Source organism: Podarcis liolepis (assembly GCF_965112155.1).
Source record: "Podarcis liolepis genome assembly, chromosome: 1".
Taxonomy (NCBI): domain Eukaryota; kingdom Metazoa; phylum Chordata; class Lepidosauria; order Squamata; family Lacertidae; genus Podarcis; species Podarcis liolepis.
Window position 1 is genome coordinate 79,209,032 of NC_139554.1, and position 13,813 is coordinate 79,222,844.

The 13,813-nt window shown below is 44.5% G+C and overlaps 1 protein-coding gene across 5 annotated transcripts in view; it reads right to left on the reverse strand.

Moving 5' to 3' along the window:
• Positions 1-13,813, reverse strand: part of B4GALNT4 (beta-1,4-N-acetyl-galactosaminyltransferase 4) — a 159,104-nt gene that overhangs the window by 58,932 nt on the left and 86,359 nt on the right. For all 5 annotated transcript variants that reach the window (XM_083480795.1, XM_083480799.1, XM_083480796.1 and 2 more), the window contains exon 2: positions 10,195-10,310. In XM_083480795.1, coding sequence (XP_083336921.1) covers positions 10,195-10,310 — 116 coding nt within the window. The remainder of the gene's footprint in view (positions 1-10,194; positions 10,311-13,813) is intronic.

A 13,813-nucleotide genomic window follows, 5' to 3' on the forward strand; every position in this document is an offset into this window, starting at 1 on the left:
ATATGATCATGTCAACCATCTTTCCCCATATCTAGTGCTTTCCAGAAGTTTTTGACTACAATTCCCATCAGCCCCAACTACCATGGCCATGCTGGCTATGACTGATGGGAGCTATAGTACAAAATATTACCATGTTGGGGAAGGTCTGTTTAGAATTAACTGTAGTACAAAAATCTCAAAAGGACTATATGTAAAACCCTGGTTAACTTGGTATCTGTCAAAATAAGATAAAAATAGACCTGGAAGTCTGCAGAATTTAGTTTTCTGAGACTTTATTGAGACAAAACTCAAAATGACATAGGTTAGGTAATTTTCACGCTAATATCAATATTTCTATTTGTTAAAGCTGTATTCTATTTTCCTGCCAAGGAACTCACAGCCAGCATACAAGAGGTTGCCAGGCAAGGCATTCGGAATCAATGCATCATTAATGTTGCAAGGAGCGGTTCTAATCCTGACTGTGTCTCTCAATTGTGAGCTGTATCCTCAGGGTATATGTTCTAGCAAGTTTCTAGCAATAGCCTATCCTTATTCCTTACACCACAGGTGAATACCAATGAGCCCTTCCTGCTAGGAGAAATGCTTTGTGACTGAAATTAGCCATGGGCCTGCCCTTGATGTTGAAACCTTTTGAACTCTCAGCAAGAAGCCACTGATGGATAAGGTCGCAGGCTGGGTCCTTTGCACTGACACCTTGTCTTTGACCTCTGCTCCTCCTGAGCTTTTGGTGCCCCTGATTTCAGTGGCCTGCTGGCAGAAGAAATACAGAGGCCTAGATAGAAGGTGTCTTTGACATTATATCAAGGCAGAAGTAGGTCCAGCTTAAAAGCATGTCGTTCGATAAGCAGAAATGTTAAGAGAAGCAGAAATGGTTCTTTTGTTGAAGGCCCTGTCATTTTTGAGCAGTGTGCAGAAATAAACCCTCCAGGGGACAAAGTAGCCCCATTTTTGGATGCAAAAGTTTCTATTGATTTTTATTTCAGAGACACTCTGTACATTAGATGACTTTAGAAATGCTCTGGAGTGGAAGGAGCACAATCGTAGATTCCCACACACGGCTACCTCCAAGCAAAATAAGCTTTATGAACTCCTACGTCGGCTTTCAGCAGACACTGCTAGGATGCCATTTGTACCATTAGCAGACTAATCCAGTTGTGTCAAGGAAGCCCTTATTGCCCCTGTTGTTCCAGTGGAAAGTGGGCTACAATGCTGCCATGGAGCAAATGAACACACAGAGAGAAAACCATCCTGGAACCACTCATGCCTTTCCTTTAACCCACATACCAAGCTTACAGCTGCAGGTTATATCAGTTAATAAAAATAACTGACTTCTTGCCCTCGCTCACTGGATGTGGGCTGTAGGACCATCAACTGTTTAAGCTGGTTGCTGCAAGGGTGTCTCTTAGAGCTATGAAGAAGGCCAACTGGAGCAAATGTTTGAAGCAACAGCAGCTCTCTCCAGTCCACCTCATAGTCTGTGGTGGGGACCAGGACTTGAGCCATTGGCCTATGGAGTGCATTTCATTATAGACCACACAGGCAAAGAACAAAGTGTGAAGCCTGGGTGAATTGTCTGGCACTTCCCAGAGGCCAGAGAAGTTCCAGGAATCAAACTATCTTTTAAAAATGGAAATGAATTGCAGGGATGTGGTTCTGCTGATGTTGGGTTTCTCTTCTGACCGGGAATCCTTGTGAGAATAAACACACACACACCATCAAAGTTGTGGTGGTGGTGTGTGTGTGACTCATCAGATCTGAAAATAGGTGCCCATAGTATTTGCATAATCACTGTACAGATGTCACATGCTTATGAACTAGCTGAACCCATCAGGTATGGAAATACTAGCTGGAGACAGAGGAGAGAGAGAGGAGAGAGAGAGAGCCTTGCACTGTTCCAAAGACAATATACTGCAGCGTCCACATAACAGATGGACAAGCTGAGAAGGAAGTGGGGGGAACTTTGGATCTCTGGCAACAAATGAGTAACAACTGTGTATTTATCACTCAGTATCTGGAAAGTCGAGGCCAGAATGGACGAGCTCTACAAGAGAAGGCTGAGCTGGGCCAAGCAAACCTGTTAATGCCAACCTGATGTCCTCCAAATGGTTGGGACTATGGCTTCATCAGTCCAGCCAGCAGTGTTGTGCTAGGTAAGACTGCTGGGAATTGTAGTTCAAAACCTCTGGAGGGTGCCAGGTCAGGGAAGGCTGCACTATGTTCCAAGACAGAAAACCTCAGCATTCAAGAGCAAACGGCAGCTGCTCCCCTTGCCTTTGCCCCTCCCTCTTAAACAAACAAAACCGGATTCCCACAAAACCTGAGAATTTACTTGGATCAGAGTAGCCTAGCTCTGAATAGCTTCCTCTATATATTCGGGAAGTGGGGAAAGTTCACTCTGCTTCAAGAAGCAAACCTTGAAATTTATTCCATGGGTCCAAAACAAATACAACGTCAAAGAAAGAGAGAGAGAGATGGAAACTTTTACCCTACCATTACAAAATTCTGTGAAGCATTACTTTGCAGGGGCCTTTGTGAGAAACAAATTTATAATAGCTGTGGCACGGAGACAGTGCCTGGACTGGCCATAGCGCCTTCAATAGAGTGCTCTCTTTCTCCCACCCCAACCCCCAAATTTCTCTTGGCAGCTGTAAGAGAAGAACCTTTTGGTCTTTTCTGCTGAAGAACACAGAGGCCCTTTAATCTGCCACCGCTTCAGGCACACTAAGAAAATAGGGGGGGGGAGTGTGTGTGTGTATGTGTGTGTGTGAAAAAAGTCGATTTATTCAGCTTCTTCTATCAAATCTGTGCTACCTTCCACATTTTGAGACCCAGCTGCAAACTGTGCACCAATTAGATTGTGAGAAATGGGGTTTTTGAACTGCTAGCCTGAGGTTGCTGCGTCTGGTCCCTTGGTGAGGGGTCAGGATTGGCCCTGTGGGATTGGTACCACAGAAAGCTATGCATGCGTGCAGCCATCTCCCCCCCTCCCCCCAATGCTAGTGGGAGGAGCTGCTGAAATATGCCATGTCTGGAAGAGGGAAACAAGACACCCCTCCTTTCAAGAAGCACAAATGCGGCTCCCAGTGGCAAGTCCACCCTCCTCCCCACATCTTCAAACTCAGCAGCTTCTTGAGACAAACTTCGTACACAGTTAACAGCTAAGATGCCAAAGCAGCGGAAGAAATTCTTCCTTTTTAAAACAATCACAGCGCTATTATGTTGTCTCCCTAATAATGCCTTCAGAGGGCATTGTGTTCCTTTCCTCTGGGGCTTTAATTAGCTCACTTCGACAAAGTTGGCTAATTATTTCTTTAACACTGTGCATCCTAATGGGCTCCCTTTTGTTTACAGCATTTATTATCAGCCACTGCCTTGGTTCTCCCCAGCCTCATTTCTCCATGTGGCTGCCTTGGAACAGCTTTTCTTACTCTCGTTGGGATTCAGATATATTCATTACTTCAAACTTCTGAACAAAAAACTAGCCCTCTGTAGCCAGGCATCAGGGCTGTGCAAATGACTGCGTCCAGTTCACTCTACCTGTGGGTGAAAGATAGGCACAGTCATTTCGGAGCAATCCCTCACCCACAGTATGAGTGCAGCTATATAAGTGGTGGTATAAATAATCTCTACAGTGGAGTGAAATACTGAGATCTGTATTGCAGACCAGTGCTATCTAACCTACATGATCTGGAGTCAGCATTAAAGCAGCCAAGTCTGTGAACATCACCAAAGTATTTGGGGTGGCAAAAACCCAAGCAGGCAGCGAAGGGTTTCACAAGGGCCTCTCCAAATTTGGCGAATTGGAAACAAAATTGTGAATGAGGCTTGGTGAGATGCACACTGGGGCAAAAAAATCCTAACTGATGGGGCCTGAAGTAGCCTGAACTAGCAGTGACCAACCACCAGAGAAGGGAGAGAGGGTTGTCTTTGTTGAACTCCCTTCATAGACAGACCCATCTGGCCCCCTCTTTAATGGCCTTCCACTACAATACAAATGCTTTTCTTTTCCTGGTAAGCATTCGATCTGTTGATTTGTCCTGATTTTTTAATCTGGATTAGGTTTATCAGCTGTTTTGTCTTTGTTATTTTGTGTGTGGTTATTTTGCCTGTTGTTCTAACTGTATTATGTTAAAAGCCAGGGCTAGCCTCAACACTCAGCACCCTCAGTCAGGTAGGGGTGCCATCTTGAATAAAATATTGGGGGTGCCCAAGTAAGCCCTGCTCTGCATAACTGATCATAAGACACAGCGCGCGCACACCATTTGAATGGCAATGTCCATCAACGTTAGGGGCCCCCTCAAATATTTTACTGAGGGTGCAAAGGGACCTCAGCCCCTAGGAGTTGGCTCCTATGCCCTCAGGCAAGTGCCAAGACTAAGCTCCCCAGAGGGCCCACTGTGACTGACGCCTGCACCTGTTTATTTTGATGTATTTGAAAAATAATAATAATAATTTTTTTTTTATATCCCGTCCTCCCTGGCCAGGGATGGGCTCAGGGCTGTTAACACTGAATATAAATTACAATAAAACATAATAGAAAAAAGAAAAAAAGTCAATTAAAATACGGCTTAAAATACAGCTTAAAATGCAGCCTCATTTTAGTAGTAGCCCATAAATCAAGACCATAAAGGGAGGAAACACCAGATATTCACCTGAGCCGGCTGTCCATGCTGTTCCTACGTGGGCCAGCAAAAAAGCCAAGGGAAAATTTATATACCAAATCCCATATAAGGGGTCAGAGTGAGTCCAAGCCAAAGGCCAGGTGGAACAGCTCCATCTTGCAGGCCTTGTGGAAAGATGTCAAATCCTGCAGGGCCCTGGTCTCTTGTGACAGAGCGTTCCACCAAGTCAGGGCCAGTGCTGAAAGGCCCTGGCCCTAGTTGAAACCAATCTAACCTCCATGGGCCGGATTGAGAAGGCGATTGGGCCGCATCCAGCCCACAGGCCTTAGGTTGCCTACCCCTGGGCTACAACAACCGTAGCCAACACCAAAAGGTGGGATCCAGAAAACCAAAACACTACTAGTATCTCCAGATCAGCATTTAGCAACCTTATTTCTCATTTGCTTTGTACGCTACAAAAGCACTGGTAGTTTTGAAAATGTTCCAGTTCACAGTGCTGGATAAGAGACTCTTAACTCCTGAGCACAGAGGAATGTGAGAGACTGAAAGCATAAAGAATTGTTACCCAAACAATGAAAAGAACAATTCGTGGATTATTTCTCTTCCATTTATTAGCTACTTGCTATACTTTCAACAGGCCAGTTCCTAACCTTTTAGCAGAAAAACAAATGTCTGTCCTTCATTTTGCTTTTATGACATTTGGGTGAAGCAGCCATGCTTAGGGAACTGGAATCCAGCAAGCTTCCCCTTGGCTTGCAGGTCTAGATCAATCTTTGGCCAAGGAAATGTCATGGACTAGCTGGATAACAGAGGAGTGGTGGGAGGCACCAGCTAGCGAACCCCAAGGTAAGAAGGCTCAGAGCCAGGAAATTGGTGGTGGGACGATGATGAGTGGTCAAACGGAGAAGATGGAGCAGACTAGGAGAAGGAGGTGTCGGAAGCTGAAGAGGCAACAGGGTTTAGTGAGCAGGAAGATCTATGGCAGAGAGCAGTCCAGAAACAGACACAGAAGCAGAGGCTGGAGAGGAGGGAGGGCGAGATGAGACATGCTGCTGAAGAAGCCAAGGAGTCTCCCCCTCCTGCTGTGACCAACTCCCCTCCCCACTGTTCTCCCAGAAACCACAGAGGTATAAAGAGGGTGGAGCAAAGACAGACAACATGGAGCCTCAGATTGCTTGTGAATGACCATGCGGGGAGGAGACAGAGAGCTGTGGGAAGGCAGGGACCTTCATTCCTTGCAACTGCCTCATGGGGGCAAGATCTACTGGGAAGAGTTGCTGTGCTCACTGTTTTGTTTCTTTGAGTAAAGAGTTCACTGATGCCTTGTGAGTTATTGCTGACCAGCGCCCATCACCTGCCCTGACAGGAAATGAGGAAAATACTACTGGACCCTTGCTGGTGGTTTTCGACAACACAAGTCCTTTCAACTTTTGCCTTGGGTGATTGGCCCTTTAGCTGCTGCTCACCTGTCAGGGAGAAGTTGGCAAAGCCCTTGCTCTCAAGAAAAGGGGCCAATTCTCAAATTTAGGCAGGGCAGGAAAGGGTGGGTATTGGCACCAGGAGCACAAACACTACAAAGCTTGTGTTTTGTAATGAACAAGGGCTGTAAGGAAGGGCAGACAAGCCAAATTACAACAGAAGGATGTCCTGTCGCACAATGTGTTACTTACACCCAGGAAGAAGGGACGAAAACAAATTAACTTTGAATTATCTCCTTGAATTTTGTTCAGCACAATGGCTTTAAAATGGGCCTCAAACGATCCATATGGCTGCTATTCTCTCTAACAATTACTCTCCCTTGTGTAGCAAAATGCAATCTAATTGGAAAATAAAAATGGTTTTTGTATACATCTAAACAAGCGTGAAGTATTAAGAGAACCACTCTCAGCCAACATGTTCAGAAATATCCTGAAATATGACTTCCTTAAATTTGCACAAATTCAGAATGCAGGGAGGGAGGGTGCTACATGTTGGAATGCTATCCACATAAAAGCTCTCTCTGGCACATAGAAAACGAGCATTTGATGAAGAAGTGAGGCTATGCCAAACCATCCTTCTCCAACATACAGGTTTTCTTCATGGAAGAAGTGTTTTGTTTATTTCATTTTGGTTGTCTGTTTGTTCTTGTTGCTGTTTTTACATGGAAAGCACTTGAACATGCAATCATTCCATCTGCAACCTGAATTAGTCCAAAGAGGGCTGTGCAGTGTAAAATTTCTGGATGTGTAGTTCAGTTCTCATGCTTTGCATGACTGCCTTTGGTCTACAAGCATGATATGGGAAGCCACCACTGTAAAAAGGTGAAACAAGAATAAGGAGTTTTTGTTCCATCAGGCTTTTAATGAGATGAATGGCAGGGTTTTATGGGGGGGGGGTAGTTAAAGGGTTGGGACTACTGTTAGAGGGGAAAATTTGTATAAGTAAATGAATTTACCCTTTATGGTTATAAATTCTGGAAACACACTTACTGTGCTCTCTTCCTATCATCCATCCCCTCATTGATTTATTTATTTATTATTTATTTTTATTAACATGAACACATAGAAAAGACAGTAAAAGGGATAAGTGTAGCAAAGAAAAATGCATATAGAAATAGAAAAAATAAATCAGAGGAACAATGGGGAGGAAAACCCGGAAGGCATTTATTTCACCACTATTCCAGTTCTTTTTTTAAAAACAACAACACCCAGAATGAAAATAAAATTCCAGGTGTTATGAAAAGCCAATATATAAGGCATACATACGTTGGAATACCTAAGCAGATTCATATTTTAAAGCCTTGTTCTTCAAGACTTCTACCAAAGTGTGGGGGCCACAAATGGGGTCAACAAAAATGGTTGTGCTTCTAGCATGAGAGAGAAGATTCTGCCTTTGCCTGAAGGGCAGGCTGCAACAGTAAAAATGTGTTTGCTTCTGCATGAACAGGTATATTCTCTTTAAGTCTTGCTCTTCCCCAGTCTCTAAGGACATATAGAATCATAGAATCATAGAGTTGGAAGAGACCACAAGGGCCATCGAGTCCAACCCCCTGCCAAGCAGGAAACACCATCAGAGCACTCCTGACATATGGCTGTCAAGCCTCTGCTTAAAGACCTCCAAAGTAGGAGACTCCACCACACTCCTTGGCAGCAAATTCCACTGTCAAACAGCTCTTACTGTCAGGAAGTTCTTCCTAATGTTTAGGTGGAATCTTCTTTCTTGTAGTTTGGATCCATTGCTCCGTGTCCACTTCTCTGGAGCAGCAGAAAACAACCTTTCTCCCTCCTCTATATGACATCCTTTTATATATTTGAACATGGCTATCATATCACCCCTTAACCTCCTCTTCTCCAGGCTAAACATGCCCAGCTCCCTTAGCCGTTCCTCATAAGGCATCGTTTCCACGCCTTTGACCATTTTGGTTGCCCTCCTCTGGACACGTTCCAGTTTGTCAGTGTCCTTCTTGAACTGTGGTGCCCAGAACTGGACACAGTACTCCAGGTGAGGTCTGACCAGAGCAGAATACAGTGGCACTATTACTTCCCTTGATCTAGATGCTATACTCCTATTGATGGAGCCCAGAATTGCATTGGCAATCAACATATTGTTAAATGTTATGATTTATTGCCTCTGCACAGGACTTAGTTGTGTCATGTATGTGGGTGTGTGACATACCACACTCTCCTCAACTTACACTAATTGTTCTGCATTATTTTCCAGTGTTGTTGATATTTCCTTCTCTGTTCTGAAGGTGCAAATGCCTCCCATATTCACTGCTACCATAATGAGGGACGCGCCAAGGGCAGGTGGTGACACAGTCTGTTTCCCTTCCACATACACAAACCTCTTGTCATACACAACCTGCCTGGGGAAACTGGCCCAATGCTGGGAACAGCCAATGTCTGAATCATAAAGCAATATATTGCCCTAAAGGGACAATGAATGCATACTAACCAGCATTATAGGGGAGCTAACAGAGAAGCTGTGCACCTTCAGCAGGCAGAAGCACTGCCAATACCCCCCCCCCTTTTATCCTACGAAGAAATGCCAACTCCAATGAATCACTGCTCAAAGGGCAATCACGCTCAAGCAAAAAGAGACGCATAACAATGCTCTATGTGCGGCAATCTAGGCCCTTTACATTCACAGTGATATTTACCAAAGGACACATTCTATGGCCACAATGCTGAGCATCACCAAGTCCCTACGTAGCAGGGACTGCTTTTTTTTTTTTTTTTTAGCTACTGTCACTATTTATCTTGTCCCTACCTTATGTTAACTGTCAGTGACAGCAGACCCCTGCCCCATTGATCCGTCTTCAATAGATGTTTGTTCCTGCCCCTTTCCAAGATCCCCATGCCTGGAGAAAATATGGGTTGCAGCAATGGAGGAAATTCCATGGGAGAAAGGCAAGGGAACAATATGAGAAACGGTGAAACTGGGAAATGATATAGCACGCTGGAAATAATGATTAACATAAATGTGGTTTTCTGGAGAGATTTTTTTATTTTGTCTGTATTGAATTATAAGTAACAGACTGAAAAATATACCTAAGCCACCTCCTGCCTTTGGATTAGAATAACAGTCTAAATCAGGCTTCCTCAAACTCGGCCCTCCAGATGTTTTGAGACTACAATTCCCACCATCCCTGACCACTGGTCCTGCTAGCTAGGGATCATGGGAGTTGTAGGCCAAAAACATGCAGAGGGCCAAGTTTGAGGAAGCCTGGTCTAAATAATAGAGCGAACAGCCTGTCACAGGCCTTCAAAGAACGGATCAGTACCTCACATCCAAAGGTATATTTGCATCTAGTCTATAATGCCCAGGTAAGAAATTGACAAGGGCCTGCAAATGTGTGTGGCAGCTCACCAATGGTAAGTGCATGTTTTAACCTCGTAACAACCTATGCCCTTTTCCAGAGCCTAGAGGTGTGGCAGGGTAGACAGGCTATTCCTGCCTGTTGCATGGGCTTTGGAGAGGCTTAGGAAGTAGATAAATACCTCAAAGACGTCCTACCATCTTCAAGGACAATATGAGGTCAGGGAGAGCCCCTTCAGGCTCCTGAGAAAAACAAGGAGTCTCTCAATTGGCCTTGCCCTAGGCATGCCTGTGAGGTCCTTACAACTTAAAGCTTGGGGGGAAAGTGAGAACTCATCCATGAAGTTGCTCCCAACATCATGAAAGAGAAGCCCCCCACCACCGCCAAGCTCAGAAGAGGAGAGGAGAGGACAGGTGGGGTCTGATCCACACAGTGACACAGAACTTCAGAGAAACTCAGCATGATATCAGATACAACACCTTGCCCCTTCCTCTACTGCAGTGGTGGTGGACCTCCAGCTCAAAGGCCTAATTAGGTCCACCAGGCCTCTGTGCAAACCACCCTCACCTGTTGGATGTGTGACATCATATGGTCTAAGTACCTGGGATTAGGAACCACTGCCTTTCCCCCACTGCCCTTCTCCTAGTATGCAGAGTAAATCACAGTGATGCGGCAGAGATATCTCCATATCCCAAACAAAAACTGTTAGGAAACTTATTTTCTAATTAGCACACAAAACACAGAAAGCAAGAAGCCAGGCGCAAGTGAGATTACCATCTGCTCGTCCTCCCGGCTCTCGCTGGAGTCCTCAGCCTTCCTCTGAGGAGAGGATGCATGGGCCCCCGCCGCATGCCTGCCAGGGTCTGTCACCTCGCCCAGTCGCTCACCATCTGCAAAAGAAAAAGCAGATGCACCGTAGGGCATGAGAGGACAGCAGAGAAGCCATGGCCCCTACCAAGCCATACCCCACAGCCATCACAAGGCAGCAGCTCTGTACTTCAGGTTCAGAAGTTAGAAGAGCTCGTGTGCCTCATGTCTCAAGAGAGGATTCTGAAAGTCACCAAGTCATGATCTAGCAGCCCACATTCATGCCCTGTTTCTGAAATGGCAGCCTAAACTGAGGAAGTACTAAACAGGTTTTGGAGTTGTTGGTGTTCTTTTGTTTTAAACCTGACAATTCTTGAAAATGCCTCCAGTACTTGGGTCACTAATCACCTTTGGCTATCTCAAAACCTTTCTGGGTGGTTAATTTCTATTGCAGTAAAGTACCACCATCTCTCATTTGGTATTTTGAATTTTGATATCTCCTTCCTCAAAGCAGAACCTTTGTTATGGGGATTTCACATTTTCTTCAGTACTCCAACTATACCAGTTTCTCACTGGGAAACTGTTTTTTATTAATTATTATTTCTCCTCAGGTAGAGAAGGCTATTCCAAGGTCTGCGTACAATGCTCTTGAACAAATGTCATGGCTCCTTATTTTGCCTACTGCCTATAAATTTCATTAGTGACATGTGGCAACCCTCACCCTCAAAGCTTATGCAATATTGTGACCTTTAACACATACACTCTCTCTCATATGGTTGCTTGTTTCTCCCCAAATCAATGTTCCCCACAATATACTGTTTTTTAGAAAGTAGATTATAAACATGCTTATTTTTCTTACTCAACAATGCACTACTACTGCATTAATCTGCTTAAATTTTATTTTGAGGGGTTTAAAAAAAATTATCTGAAGGTTATGCATTTCCAGCTCAGGCAGGCACATCTCTCCTGATTACAAATGGGGTAGGGAAAGATTGAGAGAGATGTATGGTGAGCCCAGATTCCCTGCAGCAAAGCTTCCCAGTCCCCAACTGGGCGGCAGCTAGAATATTGTGTGAGTACAGTACTAAGACTGGGAAAGCCCCAATTACAGCTTTGGAAGGCCACTAGCAGCAGAAAATAGGGAGAAAGTTTTCCTATCATAAGAAATAAAGTACTATTCACTCAGATAGCAAGCATCATACCCTTGCTGAAACATTTCCATTAGTGTATCGGCCCAATTAACATTCCTGGCTTCATTCTCTCATAAGCTTCCTTGCATTCCTAGGTACAGGGATATGAAGCCCTGAATCCTAGCAGCTAAACGAGCCCATCTGGAGGGATTACAGACACTGCAATTATTAATGAGAAATCATGATACCATCATCAACTTCATGTAAACATCTGCTGCTTAGTGCACTGAGTAGTGGTATCCCAATCTTCCATACCAGACTATGCCGGTGCAACAACATATGTGCCTAAGCTCCTATGTGCTACACAAGCAGCCCCTTCCGGGCGGAAGCCAACTCCCAGTTCCCTGCTCCCCACGGGTATTTGTGAAATGCCAGAACAGATCAGTAAAAACACCTGTACAAATTAGGAGATCTCAGTCATCGTGCCAGGCTTTCTTTACAAAGACTGGCGCCAGAGTAATGGGGCATGAAAGAGGAACAGCGCTTATAGGGGTTTACTGGCCAATTAAAACTACCAAAACACTCGCTAGCTGATATCATTTGTTTGCCCAATCATAATGCGGACAGTGGATATTCACTCCTATCTTTCACTACAATTCTAGCAAAACAAGAGGCTGAAGTGCACAAAGGAACAAAAGATTCATTCTGCAGCGACCCCCACCACCCCACTGAGTCCCTCGTGCACTATCTGTATTACCCCTCTGGTGTAGTACTCCTCACTCCCACCCTCATCCTGGCAAGTTTAGTCCGGATTCCCTGGTGCCCATTTGAATAAAAGATGCTGCTGCCCACCTCTGTGCCCCTCTTTGCAAGGAGCCATTTTGAATCGGAGACCCAGCACTACAAGGTGTCTGGGATTCAAGATGCATGGAGAAGAGGGGAATGTCTCGTTCGGAGGTTGGGTGCAAGTCTGCAGGAAGGGGTTGCCCTGGCACCAGATCTCAGAAGCAGATAACCTGCAGCTAGGCGAACTTGCCCTGGCTCTGGGGGAAAGGCACTGTTTTTGCAAAAGGTTCCTTCATTACATTATGCTAAGCAGCTTGCTTGGCTCATCAGTGTCATGTTTAATTATATCTAAAGCAACTGTTACATAAGAGCAAGGATAAACTCCAGCCAGAGCACAGACTGTTACAACCTCCTTTCCAACACATGGCCATGTGCTCAGTGACAGAGAGAGCGAACACCGCGCAACACTGGCAGAGCCTCACATCCTCTAGCAGCCCTTTACCTTTCCACTGGCTGATGCTCCACAATATCGTCTCTTGTACATGACCTGTCTCTTAGGGGTAAGGTGTCTTTCTTAGGCCTTCATGGCATAGCTTGAGACGCAATTAAAAAAGGGCTGTTAATATTAGGTGGAGTCGTGAGATCAAAACTTCAGAAGAGTGAGGGAACGTTTAGAGTTTTGTTGTCTTTGTTTACACAATGATAAACTGATGTCAATTATACTAGACAATTGTATTCTGGGGGGAGGGCACTGTACTCAAATAAAGCTTGATGTGGGATGCATATGTCACCTACTCACCCCAGGGAGGTTGAGTACTTCTTTAATACAGTATCTTACAGTTTCTCTTAAAGTGGTGTGTGGGGGTTTTTTTGTGTTTTTGGCAAGGGCTTATGCACAGGCATAGACATATATATCACAGGAACACCAAACATATATTTCTTCTACCAAGATACATATCTTTTTCATAGGGACAGTTCAAGACTGGGTGCAGATACCCCCTACAATGTCTATGTGTGGTCTTTTCTTCCTCAAATCAATATCGACTCTTCTTCAGTTGCACCAGACTATAGAACATTTGACCAAATAGTAAGTAAAAGAGGGAGTGAGTGAGAAAGGCAGCAAATGGTCAATTCAGAAAATAAATCAAAACAATGTCAACTTCTGTACTAGAGCTCAGCATTTAAGACTTAAATGCTAGGATAAAAGGCAGCATAATATCAGCTCATTATCAAATTGATGGGCAGCCTTTTTCTGGATGGGTGATCTGAGATAAACACAAAAAAGCCTGTATATCTCAAAATGACACTTTGGTGGGTGATTTTTTTTCTTTGGGCATCTCAGCTAATCAAGCTGAGACTCAAAGCTTAATGACACTTGTTAATTTGGGCCCAGCAAAATGGGAATTTAGTTTTGAAAGAGGCTGGTTCCAGGTCTGAATTATTCTTACCAAAGGCAGCTGAGGCAGGAAGGGGCATTACCACCTATTAGGAGAGGGTGTTTCTTAATTGTTTACACTACTGAAGCACTGGAGCAATGTGCTTTTCTGGAATGGGATTCAGTCACAATGTTCTCAGGGCACATGGCCATAAAGAGTTTCTTAAATGCAAAACTCCCAATTACTTCAGGATGCTATTGCGATGCCTATCGCTCCCACATTTTTATAGATGAA